Below are 17,336 nucleotides of genomic sequence, written 5' to 3' on the forward strand. Positions count from 1 at the left end.
TTTTCTGAAGAAGGGTCCTGACCCAAAACGTCAGCTTTCCTGCTCCTGTGATGCTGCCTGGCATGCTGTGTTCCTCCAGCTCCACACTGCGTTATCTCAGACTCCAGCATCGGCAGTTCTTACTATCTCAGAGAAATTTTGATCAGATGGGGAAGTGGGCTGAGGATTGGCAAACGCAATTCAATACAGATGAGTGTGAGGTGTTGTACTTTGGAAAGTCAAACCAAGGTAGAACTTATACAGTAAATGGTAAGGTCTTGAGCAGTGTTGCAGAACAGAGGGACCTAGGAGTACAAGTACAAGTAAGTATTGACAGGGTGGTGAAGAAGGCATTTTGCATGCTAGCCTTCATTGGTCAAGGCATCGAGCATACGAGTTAGGACGTTATGTTACAGTTGTATAAGTCGTTGGTGATGCCGCACTTGGAGTATTGTGTACAGTTTTTGTCTTTCCTATAACAGGGTGACCTAGTTAAATGGAAAGTGTGCAAAGAAGATTTACGAGGATGTTGCCAGGACTAGTAGACCTGAGTCAGTGGGAGAAGTTGGCCAGGAAAAGACTTTATTCCTTGGGATGTAGGAGAATGAGGAGTGACCTTATTGAGGTGTATAAAATCATGAGAAGCATTGATAGGATGAATGCAGACAGTCTTTTTGCCAGGGATGTGGAATTGAAAACTAGAAAGCATAGGTTTATGGTAAGATGGGAAAGATTTAAGGAGGTCCTGAGGAGCAACATCTTCCCAGAGATTGGTGCGTATATGGAATAGGTTGCCAAACAAAGCGGTTGAGGCAGGTATAATAGCACCATGTAATAAACATTTGGATAGGTACATGGACGGGAAGGGTTTAGAGGGATACGGACCACATGCGGGCAATTGGAACTAGCCGAGTGGGCAACCATGGTCAGCATGGACCAGTTTGGGCCGAAGCGTCTGTTTCCATGCTGTGTTACACCATGACACCAAGAATGGATGACAATTGCTGGCCAAGCCAGTAGTGTAGATATCCTGCAAATGCTTTTATTTTTAAAAGAAGTTTAGGGATAGAATTTCAATGAGTAGGATTGACAAAACAAAGTCGGGCCATGATTATTTGTAATTGGGGTGGTAAGGATTGGGCGAGAGGGATGGGTTGAAGAGCATAAAGCAAGTTGGCATTGGAGTGTTGGGTTTCAGGCTGCTGAAAGAGATTGCAGAGGAGATGGAATGCAAGAAGGAAGAAGGGGAATCATAAACAAAGAGCAGGATTTTGAATTGAATGGAGTGGATATAGTGGTCACAGCAAAATCAAAGAGAGCACTGACTGAGCAGCAGACAGACACATTTGTTGACCATGCCGAGGTTCACCCTGAACCAACCACTGACCAACTGCAATTTCCACAGGATGAAATTGCAGAAGGATCATGCTGACTGACACTAACCAATCTGTCTGGACGAGTGAACTAAGCAAATGGAATTCCCACATATGGACTCGAGTACATCTGGGAAAGAAAACAAAACTGCTATTAAATATTATGTTTACATACAAACCATTTTTCGTCAGCTCATGATGAATTTCATATTCTGTTTCTTTTAGAACTACCAAAGCCACATGGTTGGACCATTCACGAGTTTGACTGAATGTAACAGAAATGTTTATTTCTATAGCTGGAGTTGTGTGATTTGTTTTGTGTCTGTGTACATATATATGGGGTGAGTGTGCTGGGGTGTACATTTTTATTCCTTGTGTTTGTGAATCCATATTTTCCTAAGCATGCGTGTTTAAAGGTGCATGCATATTGTGTGTAACAAAGAATCTGGATTTTTGTAGTGGTTTTTGCAACGTCACAGATCACTTTGCAACTGGTGACGAACATGACCCAATGCTTTGGCTGGTGTATCTTGAAATGAAGGGCTAAAGAGATCAGAGGGCATGAGGAGAATGCGGGAACAGGGTACTGAGGTGGATGATCAGCCATAATCACACTGAATGACAGAGCAGGCTCGAGGGGCTGAATGGCCTACTTCTGTTTCTATTTTCTATATTCCTGTGAGTGGCGATATGCTAACCTTTGATTCTCTGATAGCAGAGAGTTGGGGGCTTCTTGTGTTCTCCAATATGGTTCTGTGAGGTATTGTATTATGGTTCTCTTTATCAATTCGCTCACAATCGCTCTATGTTTACTATATCACGTTTCAATCATTCATAACTCTTTACTAACTTACTCACAAGCATACTATGTTTACTATACCTTGTTTCCATTCACTCATTCATAAAATCGCATTTAACTCAATTAAGTATCACATCTAAACTATTACTCCTTCTTCACACCTTTCAATTCTTACCAGCTCCATGCTGCAAGCAGCGTTTAGACTTGTTTCTGTATCAAAGGCTACCCCTGAATAAGTGTTAATACCGTAACCTACTCAGAATAATGTCATACCCACCATCGTGTCTCCATAACTCACTCGAAATGACGGAAAGATTATAATATTAATTAGCCCTTAGCAACCATCTCTCAGGACCTGAATAGGTTGCAGAACATCAAAACAGTTTTCTCCACTAGTATGTACATTTTAAATACATATTAAATAGGGGTGCTACCCTTTAAGAAATTTACTATCAAAACAACGCTTCCGTGAACCTGCATGAATGAATGTGTAAGAACTGTCAAAACTGGCAATAGCAAATGAAATCTCACGACCCAGCTGCGGGAGATCAGTTTAATATCCTCAATACTTTTATTTAGTACACATATAATTTCTCACTTATTTAGATCATACCGATCTCGTATTTTCACTAACATTACTAATTTTAAAGACATAACACCTCTTAATTATGCAAGCTCAGACCGGACAGATACTCTAATCCCATCAGGAGTAACAGCCAGCATTTAACAAGTTCTTAAACCATCTCCTGCTTCCCCAGGACAGATGTAATGCAAAGTTATGTACAATAGAGGCAACTATGTGACACCATAATGCTAAAATTTTAATGTATGTAACAACAGTGTATAAAAGAAGCTACTGTAAAACTGTCCTTTGGATTCCATCGCTACCCTGAAATGTGCTAATGCCGATGCTCAATAAAGAGGCTATTTTTGCCACTCACCGATCTTGGTCGCTATTAAACACGATCCCACAGTTCGCTGCAGTTAGGGTTTAATCCTACACTCTGGGCTAATTAAGACAGGCTGATTGATAGCATCAGAGCTTTTGATATAACACAGTTTGCATGAAAGTTATAGATATTTGTTTACAGGAAGGCCAGAATTGAGAGATGGTCCTAGTACAGGAGCAGTCAATGGACTTGGGGCTGAATGCTCTGGTCATGTGCGTGAAGAAAACAAAGATAATTTCCACTAACTTAAGGAAACTGTCAGATGGATATTTGGAAATAAAAAATTCAAGCGCCCCACTTTTGAACAGAACTCACAACTCGGCATTCCTGCAGACAAAAAATGGGGTGAAGGTCTTGCCTTGTGAGGAGAGATTGAGAAAATAGCTCTGTTTTTGCTGGAGTTTAAAAGAACGAGAGGCAATTTCACTTGAACGCCTGAACTATTTTGAGAGGTCAATAGGGTAGAGGCTGACAGGACTGGTGGCAGGGTCTAGATATCAGGACTCAGGATGAGGAGTCAGCCATGTAGGACTGTGACAATAAGGAGATATTTGAGTTGTGAACCTTTGGGCCTCTTGTACCAGAGAGCAGTAGATGCTCAGGGATCAGGTATATTCAAGATTGAGATCAAAGGATTTTTGGATATTAGAGGTGACAAGGGATATGGAGTAAGAACAGAAACGCACTGCTGAGGTTAACCAGACACGATCTTATGGAACAGGGTCGAAAAATATGGCACGCATCATTTTCCTGTGTAATAATTTGCAGCAAGTTGCCATAAACAACAATTAGTTTAATTGAAGGAGTAAGTGTGTGTATGCTGTGTGAGCATTCAAAAGCACACATCTGTCCTCATTAACACAAGCACTCAGACAATCGATCATATCAGTTCAAGTCAATTCCAGTAATGTTCCCTTTCCTTTGTCTAGCTTTGATAATACCCACAAACTGGTCACAGAGAACAGGCATGCACTCCTGAGACTGTACTGCAAGCAATGTCAAAACCGGTCCTCAGTTACAACAATCGCAGCATCAGCAGAAAGTGTTCCTCCCTTTCCCCTTGTGGCACTTGGCATGGAGTCAGCTGGTAAATTAAATCATTCCTGAGCCTTGACTCCATCCACTGCAGTGCGATGGGCTGCTCTTTATTTTCCTTTAAGACGTGTGTCACTATACATTCTCACAAAAAAGTATTTTTAGATCATGAAACTAGAACCTGGCTCTTTCTTGAATGCAGCAAAAGTATGTGGGATCTCTGCTGAATCTTTGTTAAAAAAACAGTCCACCTTCAGTCAGATTTGCCTAAAGGAGAGACATTACATTTCATAACTAGTGCAGAGGATGTCTCATCCAGGAGCAACACTGCCTGAGTACTGTCTTTGCTTGCTTTAAGCCATGCTGTTTGTTACATATTAGCCCATCCTGAGCTGGTTTTATCTCAGAATGACTGTAATCAATTACTTACACCACAGAAAGTGAGTGTACAGAATACACTACCTTCAGGTATTTCACAAGGTCACCTGCGATCTCCTGTGATGCCGATTGGCTTGTTTGACAATGGTGGAAGAAACTGTGCAAGTACTGGTCCTGTAAAAAAAACAGAAATTACACGTAGACACATGGTAACCGCAAGAACAGGACACATTGTCACTCGAATAGTACATGACTGTACACAGCATATACGTATCAGCAGAGGAATTTATGTATTGAATGTCATTAAATCTACTTACCTCTGTGTAAATGGTGGACACCAAATGATTTTTAACTTTCAATAAAGGTTTTCCTCCATCTACCCATTTAATATCAGGAATTGCGTGCTGCAGAATTAAAGAAAAATAGAATGAGATCAGTGTTTAAATTGCGCTTCAGAATATTCCAAATACATTGAGTGTAATGAGCTAGTTTGTTGTAATGGGTTTTATTGCCATGTGGGCTTGGTAACCATTTGCACAGGTATCGTCAGTGGTGTTGGTTGGGGGAGAAATGTTAGTCAGGATGCAGAATTCAAAGTACACAGGGCAAAGGGTGAAATCATCACCAGGAGTCTCAAAATAGCCCATAAAAAGAACAAAATGATGGCAAAAAAGTTGGGAAAAGTCACCCACAATATATCAAGGATTTAGAATATGTGAGAAGCTGCTCCACCAATCAGAACTTCCATCTCTTCTGTACTGACCAATCTCCAAGAGACAGAGTCGATGGTGGTGATTGGAGATGGTAGAGCAATTATACTCAACACCATCAGTAGGGGACTTGTGACCGAGAATCTACACCTTCCAGGAGGCTAAGGAAAGGAAGCAGAGAGGGGAAAAAAAAAAACCAAGGGAGGAAGTGGCCCAGTAATGAGGCTGGAAGCAAGATTCAGGCAACCACAAACGCTGCCACAATCAGGAATGTCTTCACAGGTTAGGGTCAGGGTCAGGGTAGGCAACCAGCAGGGAAAAGATCAGTCCCATTTTTATTTTCTCCTCAATATAAAGCTTTCTTGTTGACAGAGCCATTGCGTCTATGGTAAGAGAGGAGCTAAAATATCAAAGTGATTGGAAGTGTGCAAGGGAAGGTGAGCACATAATCTTATGTAGAGAGAGGGAGAGACAGCTTGTAGGTGGTGGTAGGCCTCAGGCCTGTAATAATGGGAGATCAACAGCCACCAGTTACCATGAGGTTCTCTCACGTTCACAGACCTCTAACCACATTCAATGAGAAAGGATTCCACTGCCCCTCGCTCTTACCCAGGAGCATTGAAGCGAGTGGATTATGACATTAGACACTAATACATTGTTGAGCTTGCCACTGTGATTTATATCTGGCACTCTATCTGTGGAGACTACAATTTAAAACAAAAATTAAAAACTGCTAATCAGTATTCTGGGCACCTACGAGGTATTTCTAGAATAGCCTTGATGTTAAAACATTGTTCACACCACCCATTACGACGAAAAAGGTTTTATGGACGGTTATTGACTTTATAGAAGATAGATGTCCTGCCATTAAGGTTAAATCTATAAGTGTACGCCCTTGTACCTTGTGTGTGAATCTCACTGACATCAAAGATGCAAAGTGATGCTGCCTATCTGAAAAAAGTCTCCAAAGTGACTGTACTTCAAATCTACTTAAAAAAAATAAATTAGACCAGATGTAATCATTTCATAAATTCCTTAGCACGAGATGACAATTTGGCCCATCATGTCTACCAATTCCATGAAAGAATTATCTTAGTTCCCGACCCTGCTCTTTCCCATTACATTGCTAATTTTTCTTCAAATATGTATCCCTTTTAAAAGTTCCTATTGAGTCTGCTTCTGAGCACATGAGAAATTAAAGTTTTGTTGATACATGTTGTTATCCAACTAAAGAAGGAAACTGTAAGAAAACAAATATATGAAGTTATGTTACTGTATGACTGCATCACATGAGAACGAGCAAAGGAGCCCCTGAAAATCAAACTGGAACCCAGGAAAATCAAAATTCTTCGGGAAAATCTCAAGAAGCCACTTTGAAACATAAAACATCTTGATCCCCTGCAGGACAGCAGGCAAATTCATTGACTGTTTTAAGAGTGTCATGGCTTTTTTAATAGTTCTTCTAAAGTAACAGATGATATCCGTGTTAAAATCCCTTATCAAACATGATGCAAAATTTCCTCAGTCACCCCACTGCACTCTACATGCTCAGGCTCCAGAATCAGGCTTCAGCATGTGACTTTTGAAATCACAGGTCAGATTTTCACCGAGACACGTCAACAAGGACAACAGCAAGAAAATACAAACAAATACCACCACTTTTTAAACTTGCTGTAAATTTACTTATTACTATTTACTGTGAATTTAGAATAGTTCTGAATGCTTAAATCTCTCCAGAGTATTGTAGGATAGGACTGTAACTTCATTCAGCAACATCATAGATCATAGAATCCCTACAGTGTGGAAACAGGCCATTCAGCCCAATAAGTCTACACCGCCCCTCTGAAGCGCACCCCTCCCAGACCCATTCCCTTACCCCTGCATTTCCCTTGTCTAACCCACCTAACCTAAACATCCCTGGGCACTATGTGCAATTTAGCATAGCCAATCCACCTACCTGCACATCTTTGGACTGTGGGAGGAAACCAGAGCACCCCGAGGAAACCCATGCAGACATGGGGAGAATGTGCAAACTCCACACAGACAGTCGCCCAAAGATGGAATCGAACCCAGGTCCTTGGCGCTGTGAGGCAACAGTGCTAACCACTAAGCCACTGTACCACCCACAACGTAATGTGTTGAGTATATTCATTACCCGAGAGAGACAGTATTAGGTTTGATACACACCCTATCTGTGACCAATTTGGTTTTGAAAAAAGTAACAAATTGCTTCAGTGCTCCTGAATCACAGGAAAAATAAATTGAGTGCTCATGATCATTACTTAGTAGCCCCTGTCGTGAACACAGAAAGAGTAAGGTTATGTTGCCCATCAGAGTTGATATCTGAACTCCTGGTGATCAAGATTGTTGGACAACTAGAATATTCAACAGACCTTCTGTACAGACCCTGACATCCATTAAAATACAACATGAGAATTTAGGTTCAATTTCAATTAAATTGGTCTAAAAGCTGCATGCAGGTTTGTTTCATTACAGATAGCTTCATATTTTGATATGACATGGATCCCATAGACTATTTGGGCCAAGATTGCCATACACTAACCCTCACAATGGGCAAGCATCCAGTAGACACTCTTGGGCCATGACTATACGTGGACACAGAACTGCGAGAGCAAGAATATTGGAGCACAACCATATTGCACAACCTAAACTCAACCAGGGCCCTGGGTCAGGAGGAATAGTGACACAACAGAACACAATTATGCAGCAGAGCCGAAAAACTGCAGTTACTCTACCCTTCTGATTACAGCTAGATACCTCATTCATGCCCTGACCAACACAATCAATAGTGCCACAACTGGGATCGTAACTGAACTGACACGTGCTGTAGTCCCTGTTCCTGGTGATCTCCATGCAGTAGCAAATAACTGGGAAGATTCACAAGCCTTGGATGAAAGCCATGCCAAATCCAAGTTATGTGAATAAAAATCAAAAGAACTGCGGATGCTGTAAATCAGGAACAAAAACAAAGTTGCTGGAAAAGCTCAGCAGGTCTGGCTGCATCTGTGGAGGAATAAACACAGTTAACGTTTCGGGTCCGGTGACCCTTCCTCAGGTTATGTGAATGCAGGTCTGTGACATAGTACTAAATGTTGACATTTATTTCAGGCAATACATTACAAAAAAACTATAATACAACTACTCTCGGCTTCTGAGCAGCTATTGGTTTCAATAATCTGCCCAAATCTTAGATCAGAAGTTACTACAGTAACTGATATTGATCTTGTGTTTATAGTTTTGTTCATCTGTTCTGCAGTTGGGAGACCACAGCTCCTGCAAATGATAACGAATTGAACTACTTTTGAACACATTAAATTGCCAATTAATTAAATTTACAGTAATATTAAAGCAGGGTTTCCGTGGTCTCAAAGGACAGTGAGGTTTACAGAAACCGACCCAATTATGACCCTGGCTGATTTCTTCATTATCTTGGGCAACCTCTCTTTCTTCTCACATGACACAGCGCTGCACAGTAATAACTGTGATACTGTCAACAAAAGACACCTTAATTTTAACCAAGTAATCAGCAACATGGAAATTCCATGGAAAAGGACTTAGAATGGGATTAAAGAATAATATGATTTCATGCTTTTAGGCCACTGATAAAATACATGAGCATTGCTATTGGGAGGTAGGAGTCATCAAGAACTTTGGGCTATTTACTGGAGTAAAAGCTTTAATAAACTCAATCATGATGATTCAATTTAAAACACTACAGCCTCTCAAGAAGAGTGAGAGGGAATGGTGTTAGTTGATATATAGTCATAGTTTGCCACAGCAAGGTGAATGCGGTTAGTGAGCAGGTGACCTGCATTTGGCATCAGTTGAAGGATGAATATTGACCAGGAACTGTTTCTTCATTGTTCAATTACTGTATTTTACATAGCCTCTTTTGAATCTCCTAAAACATAGCACTCTCTCGGTGCTCCACTGAAATGTTATCTTAGTTTAGATGTTGTATATGAATAGCACGCAGTGTTGCATTGATGTCCATTGATAAACGTTCCTCTCATCTTTTAGTATATTTTCTTTTTCCCACAGTACCTTACCATGGAGTGGCTATTTAACCCAGTATGGATCTCTTAATCATCCCAAATGATATGTCCCCCACTTGTGCTTGTCTCTTCTTACCAATATTACCTTTGAGTGTCACCTGATCTTCTCTATTCTCTCTGTCCTTTTCTTTTTGATAGTTCTGTAAAATTCCTCTTGGCAGACAGGAGGAACATGTACATACGTTCCACCGATTTCAATAAATAACAGCCTTTCACAAGTTCATTCCTCAGGGAATTGTCTTGACCAGAGTCAACCTGCCTGGTTTTAATTGAAATGAATCTCAGCAATTAACGGTCAGTCATCATTTAACTGATGCATTCTCCATGGATGTGCCTCCACCGATCACAGACCACTCGCTATCCAATCAGCACCGTCTTCTCACAGATTATAAAATGATATTATGTGCCTTTTCTAGCAATCTTACTGAAGACTATCCTCACCAGAACCCAAAACTAATTCATTCACTGTTCTGTATTTATAAATCTGACAAACAGAAATTATGTTTAAAAACCCGCCAGACAGAAATCTAAATAGTAGACTGGTGTTTTATTCTCACTATTTTCATGTTTTTTTAGAATCTAAAACTAAATGAAAAGGAATAACTCCAAGCTGGAAAAGATCAGTCAACATTCCAGTCTTGGATATCCAGAGTTCTGTCTTCACTGTCTGTATCAAGTCCCAGCTGAGATACAACTTCCCTCAGCTCAGAATCAGAAATAACAACACCATTATCTAGGACTTCCACTGTACCTCTGAGTCTATCCTTTCCTTCATTGCCCCCATTATCACACCTGAAGTTCATTCTTGGTATTTGACCTCAGTGCTGTTTTAAACTCTATTGCGAGACTGGCTATTTCCTCCTGCAGCTCCACTCAACCTTTGCCTATTTCAACCCTCCATTCGTCTTATATATTCCTTTGCCACTCCAGCTTTGATTATACCAAGGTTTCCTTTACTTCACCAATCTGCTGCTTGCCCGTCACTCACTCATCTTCACTAACCTATGCGGGCTCTCTAACCCAAATGTTAAATTTAGAATCCTCATCTCATGAATTCCTCAACCCTATACTCCTCTCAGGATGCTTGCTCTTTGATTCCTGCATCATGTCCATCGCTATTGATGTGGTGCAGGGGAGGTACAAAGAAGCTTCAAAGGTTTCAAGTCCAATTTACTGAAACTCCTTCCCAAAAACTTTGTACTTCTTCCTCCCATTGTCAAGAATCCTTCCGAAATCCATCTTTTCAATTAAGCTTTCAGTTACCCTTGAATGACCTACTAAATCCGGTCTTAGTGATTTTTTCATTTTGTCTATTTGCTGCAGTGTCATGCAATGGTCCTTATGCTTATATGCCCATGGAATTTTATTGGTGTCTACTCTAGATATTAAAGGAAAACCAGAAGGAATCGGAGCCCAACAGAGGCAACTTTGCTGGAGAATACTGCACTGCCCTAAGGTCCTGTAGCTGAACACTGCTATAAGAGCACATTCAAGTTTACTCCAATCGACTGGCTGCAGTATTGCCTCATGTTGTCCTGCCTGCCAATCATCGCACAACTACTGTGCTCCAGGAACTGGAAAACATCACAAGCAGCATAGACTTCCACGAAGATTTCAATATCAACAGCAGGAAAGCCAACAAAATCACAGTGACTTTTCTTGGAAACAGCAGTTTATTGTCATGAAACTAGCATCCACCCACAATGCAGATGGATGGAAACGTGGGATGCATGGAGCTTGAAGTGCCAACATCTCATCAATAAGCCAAAAGGTTAGGTCCCTGTCTCTTTGGGGCAATGGACAGTGCTCAATCCAATCCCCAGAGAAATGGACAATCCAGCCTTCTGCTCCAATGCTGCTAGGTGAGAGATAATCAGAGTGTGAAAGAGGCCAAGAGTCTCAGTCCATGGCACAGATCATATCAACCTGTGATAGGGTTGTCTACTGCCCACTGAGATCAAAGAAAAGAGGAACCATTTTCCTCCACTCAGCAACACAACTCATTAAATAGAGGCAAATTGGAGAGCCCATTGTAGTATTGTTAAGCAAATATCTGCACATTCCATACTCAAACAGAAACGTCAACAATTACTGCAATGGAGAGAGGGAACCCTTACACATGCTCCTTTTATTTCACTGGACACCTCACCTTCTTGTTGTCTGGATCATGATGGCCCAGGTATCCAGGAGGAAGATTAGACGACACGGACAAATGTTGCTCAGATGTCACCACTCTTCCATCTTTTATTAATGGCTGCCAAGCATAACCAACTAAACAAAGTACAAAAAAACCTGATCACAAACAATGTAGCATTTGGGCTCCCTGGAACAGCATATAACAACATTAATAAGACCCCAAATTCCAAACTACCTTCTTACATTTAGACTTTGATTTTAAAAGTTCCAAAACATACTCTCCACTACCAACGCAACAAAAGTAAACAAGACATCATCCTCACTTTCAGACTATTGAGCAGTGTAAACATTGCAAACCAGTCCAGCAGAAGTGAGCTAGTCTGATTAACATTTAATAAGGATGATGAAAGTCTTTAACTCTACTCTAGATATGAAAGTTAGATGTGACACTATATATGGCGACAAATTTATATAACAAAAACAAAGCAAAACAATCCCTTTTTTAGCGGTTTGCACTGATACTGAGTTGAAAATCACAGAAGAAATGCAATCTTATCCAGTATTTGTGGAGAGCGAAACAGTTAAATGTGCAAATCCAATATGAACGAGAAGGTCATTTTGGAATCCAAAGTTAACTGTTTCTGTCTCTACTAATGGACAATTTCTGTAGCACCTTGTTTTTGTTTCAGATCTCCAGCATCCACAGTATTTTGCTTCTAACCCTATTCAGGACTTGTTGCATCCCTATGCAATACTTTATTCCCTCCGTCAGCATTATTTGCATGTTTCTCATCTGAGTGAGTGAATGTACAATACAGAAAACTGTAACCATTCTAAAACTTTCATTAACTTCCTCCAAGCACCAGAGGATTGACAACACTGTACAGACAGGCTGTTAGAAAGTGTGATGGACATTAATGTAAGTCACTGCCTCCCAGGATAAAACAATGTCTACATTAACATTACAGTAAAATAATCCTGTGCGCATGACAGTAAATAGCAGCAAAAGCATTGAAGGGGGAGAAGTGTACGGAATCCTACAATCACTTGAGGGGGTTGCCTGACTTTCAGCTTACTTATTTCAATACTGCTTTAAGATAACATTTTGGACCTATTAAATAAAGAATTTGCATTTGCAAATTAAAAATAAATTAACTGAGCCACAGGCACAAATTCAAATTGGAGATTACGATATAGTAGCCATTACTGAGACATGGCTGCAGGATGAGTGGCGCTGGGAACTAAGTATATCAGTTTATAAAGTTTACAGGACAGACAGGGAAAACAGCAGAGGAGGCAGAATAGCCTTACTGATTGGAAACAAAATTACTTCAATGGTGAGGGAGGATATGATGATGAGAAAGAGTCCAAATGAAAGCTTGCGACCCAAAGTGCCACTAGGAGGCTGCTAAGTTAAAGCCCATGGTGTTAGGGGCAGGTACTGGCATAGATAAGGGATTGGCTGACTGGCAAAATGCAGAGAGTATGGATAAAGGGGCCTGGCAATGTGTTCCAGAGTCCCACCTACATCTCTGTGTAAAAAAACTTGCTCCTTCATGTCTCCTTTGAACTTTGTCCATCTCACCTTAAACGCATTTTCCGTAGTATTAGACATTTCAACTCTGGGAGAAAGATTCTGACCGTCAACCCCATCTGTGCATCTCATAATTTTGTAGATCTCTATCAAGTCCGCTCAATGCCAAATAAATCAATCCAAGTCTGGAGATTTACTGAAATGTATTGCCACAACTAGAGCTCTCAACCTCTTCATCACTAGCCCAGTGGGCTAACAGGTCCCATGTCAAACAACAAGTTTAGCATGTAATGATATTCAAAGTGATGAAGAGGACAATGTAGGCACAATTTCAGGATTACTTTTAGTCACATGTTTGCACACTTACCCTGCGACTCAATAATTTCCCGTTTCTTCGTTGTGCCTTTGGTATTTATGTCACAGCTGATGTGGTAAAATGTGAACAGGAGGTGATGCTTCTCATGGAGATGTACAGGCAGCTCGATTTTAATCTATAAGAATACCGAAACACAAAGCAATAGGACACCCAGCATCAGAAGTTGTGGACAAGCTTGTAGACTCACATTCTAAACAGCAAATTAAACAGGAGCTGATTTACCTCATTGTAGAACTCAGGGCACTGCTGATGGTGCAAAACTGTCGCACAAGCTTTGGTTGTGAACACATGGTCACCCGGTTTTCCGTAGATACACTAAGGGCAATTGTTAAAAGGTTAACATTCCAAGTTTCAGTTTAAGCCTTTTTGACGCATATTATAACATTAAACTCTCACAACAAAACGTGTGGTACATTGTATGGCTGCATAAGGTCTGGGACCTGGTGGCACACCAACAGGATAATACAAGTGATTGAATTGCAACACTGTCAAAGTGGGATCAGGGATAAAAATCACAGGGCCCCAGCACTGATCTAGCAACCGCCCCCTCCAACCCGAGCACAGCATGCCACTTAGAGCCTAATTAATGGGTCCTGATGTGCCCACTGTCCCAGGCCCTGCATTAATTATTAAACTGAAATAACAGATCCACATATCAAATTCAGACGGCCAGTATATACCTATCAAAAATACCATCTTAGGAAGAAGAGGAGGCCATTCAGCCCCTCAATCTTGTCCTATCATTCAGTCAGATCATAGCAGCTTTGCACTTCAACTCCATTTACCCATATTAGCTCCAAATCCTTCATTATCCTTACTCATCAAAAATCAAAGTCTTGAAAACTTCATTTTTCTCCCCCACCAACCATGTCTTTTGATCTGGGGGGGTTGGGGGTAGCGGGGAGAAATCTATACTTCTACTTTTCTTCCTATTTCAATTGTGCAAGAAAACGGTTCCTAATTTCATTCCAGTTTTAGGATTGGTCCCCTTCATTCTAGATTTGCCCAACAGATAAAATAGGAGAGGTAGAGTCAACCTTTCCAATCCAGGGTTGAGAACCAGTTTATTATAGGGGGGGTGGCGGGGGTGGGGGTGGGGAGGGTGGTGGTGTGGTGCAGTATACAACAAAGGCCATGAGAATCTCTCCATTCACCACAGAACCAACACTTGTCTAATTTTAAGAAAGGCCTGCCAATTGAAGTGCCTAATACTTATTGACAACCAAGCAGGTACTTCCCAGGATCACAGACTCCAGGAGCTGAGTCCCAGCTGTCAAGAGCTGCTGACCACAAGCACAACTAAGGAGATAGAGGTGACTGCCAGTACGACATCCCCCCAAGGCCAAGGATCGTCATTATCCATCGCATCCAGGAACATTGACTCCAGATGATTTTTTCCACTCCCTAAGCCAGTCAAGGAGATATTGGAGCACAATGGGAGAGTCAGAATCTCCAACCTCAGGACTTAATGGTCATGGAAATTGTACCATTAAGCGGCCAAACAAGTTGATTATTAATCTATAAGATCTACAGGTGGTAAAAGCAGGAGAGATTTCCGGCCAGCTAGAACCACGTGGTAGATGCAGTAACACAGCTTCTTCACATGAACAGAGTCCACCTCCAAGTTCCTGCTGTGAACGAGCCTCATCCTTGTTCCGAGAAACTGCCACGCACTCACCAGCCTGGCCATGGACAATGGGGCTGGAGGACTCTCCCACAATGGATTTACCTGGGCTGGAGACAGGAGGTGCCAACCTTCCTGCCCAAATTTTCCCTACTCTCTCCTTAGGCTTCTCCACTCTTGCATGGGATGTGGGTGTGTCAGTGGCAAGGCTGACTTTTGATGTCCACCCCTAGTTGCCCTTGAACTCCAGGTCATTTCAGAGCATGGTTATGAGTTAACCGTATTGCTCTGGGTCTGAAGTCATGTGTAGGCCAGGCTGGGCTAGGACTGCAGATTTCCTTCTCTAAAAGACATTAGTCAACCAGATGGGTTTTTCAATGACAAAATTGACAGTGGTTACATGGTCAATATTATGCTTGCTGTTTATTGAGTTCACATTTTACTAACTGCCATGGTGATATTTGATCCCATGTGCCCAGAATATTAGCCTGGGGGTCCAGACTCCTAGCCCAGTGACATTACCACTGTGCTACTGTCCCCACTGCTTGCTGCAATTTCTTTTTCATAAGCACGATGCTAGCTTTATTGAAAAATAAAATGGCCATCACACCCAACTTCACTTTCTTCACGACGTTGTGCCGAACATGACGCCAAATTAACTAATCCCTTCTGCCTGCCCTTGGTCCATATCGTTCCATTCTATGTGTATTCATATGCTTATCTAAAAGTCTCTTAAATACTCCTATTGTATCTGACTCCATCACCAGCCCTGGCAGCGCACTCCAGATTCCCAACACACTCTGTGTAAAAAGCTTGCCCCTCAACTCTTTTGAACCTTCTCCCCTTACTTTAAATGCTTGCCCTTTAGTATAAGACATTTCAACTCTGGGAAAAAGGTACTGACCATCAACCTTATCTATGCATCTCATAATTTGATACACTTCTATCAAGTCTCCCCTCAGCCTCGACCACTTGAGAAAACAACCAGAGTTTTTCTAGCCTCTCCTTATAGCTCATGCCCTCGAATCCAGGCAGCATCATGGTAAACCTCTTCTGACCCTCTCCAAAGCCTCCACATCCTTCCTGTAAAGTGGCAACCAGAATTAAACACAGTATTCTAAGGGTGGCCTCACCAAAGTCTTATAAAGCTACAACATGACATCCTGATTCTTGTACTCGATTCCCAGAACAATAAATGCAAGCATGCCTTATGCCTTTTTTACCATCCTTTCTACCTGCATGGCCACTTTCAGGGGGCTATGGACTTGAACCCCAAGATCCCTCTGTCCTGCCATTAACTTTATACTTTTTGTAGATATATAGGAACAACACCATCCATAATTATACAATCAAATAACACACCTTCCTGAGTGGAGCTATATCGCTGTACCTTTAGGATCGCTGGTTCAAAATTCTGCAGCACCTTTCTTCAAAGCACTGTGTATGCTCCTAAGACTGCAGTTAAATCCATCCATAGTAGGCTTACCACTTTATGAGGAACGGTTGGACAGGCAAGGGTCATATTCATTGAAGTTTAGAAGAGTGGTTGCCATAGTACCAGAGGACCATAGGGATGCTCTCTCATTAGAGAGACACGATTGATGGTGGTTTAACCGGAGGAGAGAGGGCCTCAGCCAGTGCAGGTATTGAACCCACGCTGTTGGCGTCACCTTGCATTGCAAAGCAGGCATCCAGCCAACTGAGCTGAGGAATCCCCATGTAAACAGATAACTTGATTGATACATATACGATCTTGAGGGGCCTTAACAGGATGAATGTAGAAAGGATGTTTCCTCTAAACAGGGAATCTAGAACTGGTGTCACTAGTTAATAATTAGGGATCACCCACCTAAAACAGAGACGAGGTGATTTCTTTTTTTCTCAGAAGATTGAGAGCCTTTGAAATTCTCTTCCTGGGGGAGGAGGCAGAGTCCTAAGGTATTTTTAAGGCAGAGGTAGATGGATCCTTGTTGAGGAACAGGATGAAAGGTTATCTGAAGTAGGCAGGAATGAAGATTTGAGGTTACAATCACAGCAGCCATGATCTTATTGACCGGCAGAACAGGTTGAGGGGCTGAATGGCCTACTTCTGCTTAGAACCATCTCAGGGCAATTAGGGATGGTAAATAAGTGACAGTATTGCCGAAGACACCCACATTGCACAAATGAAAAATGTCAAGATGGGCATCTTTTGATGGTGCAAAATCTGAAGTGATTAGCAAAATCAAAATCATAACAAAATGACAGGAAGCTGAGATGTAACACAAGAATCATGGGATCCATATCACAAAGCCTCTCCAACACCATCAGTGCTTTCCATATCTCACCACAGTCTCTCCCTTGTCCATGGTACTACTCCTACCTTC

General features: G+C 41.6%; 1 protein-coding gene across 1 annotated transcript in view; it reads right to left on the reverse strand.

The window, feature by feature from the left end:
* Positions 1–17,336, reverse strand: part of dock11 (dedicator of cytokinesis 11) — a 252,061-nt gene that overhangs the window by 114,404 nt on the left and 120,321 nt on the right. The window contains exons 19-23 of the mRNA XM_048604955.1: positions 13,569–13,661; positions 13,338–13,461; positions 11,450–11,571; positions 4,832–4,918; positions 4,599–4,688 (exon numbers count right to left, since the gene is read on the reverse strand). Coding sequence (XP_048460912.1) covers positions 4,599–4,688; positions 4,832–4,918; positions 11,450–11,571; positions 13,338–13,461; positions 13,569–13,661 — 516 coding nt within the window. The remainder of the gene's footprint in view (positions 1–4,598; positions 4,689–4,831; positions 4,919–11,449; positions 11,572–13,337; positions 13,462–13,568; positions 13,662–17,336) is intronic.

Source organism: Rhincodon typus, chromosome 14 (assembly GCF_021869965.1).
Source record: "Rhincodon typus isolate 14 chromosome 14, sRhiTyp1.1, whole genome shotgun sequence".
In the NCBI taxonomy this organism is placed as follows: Eukaryota; Metazoa; Chordata; class Chondrichthyes; order Orectolobiformes; family Rhincodontidae; genus Rhincodon; species Rhincodon typus.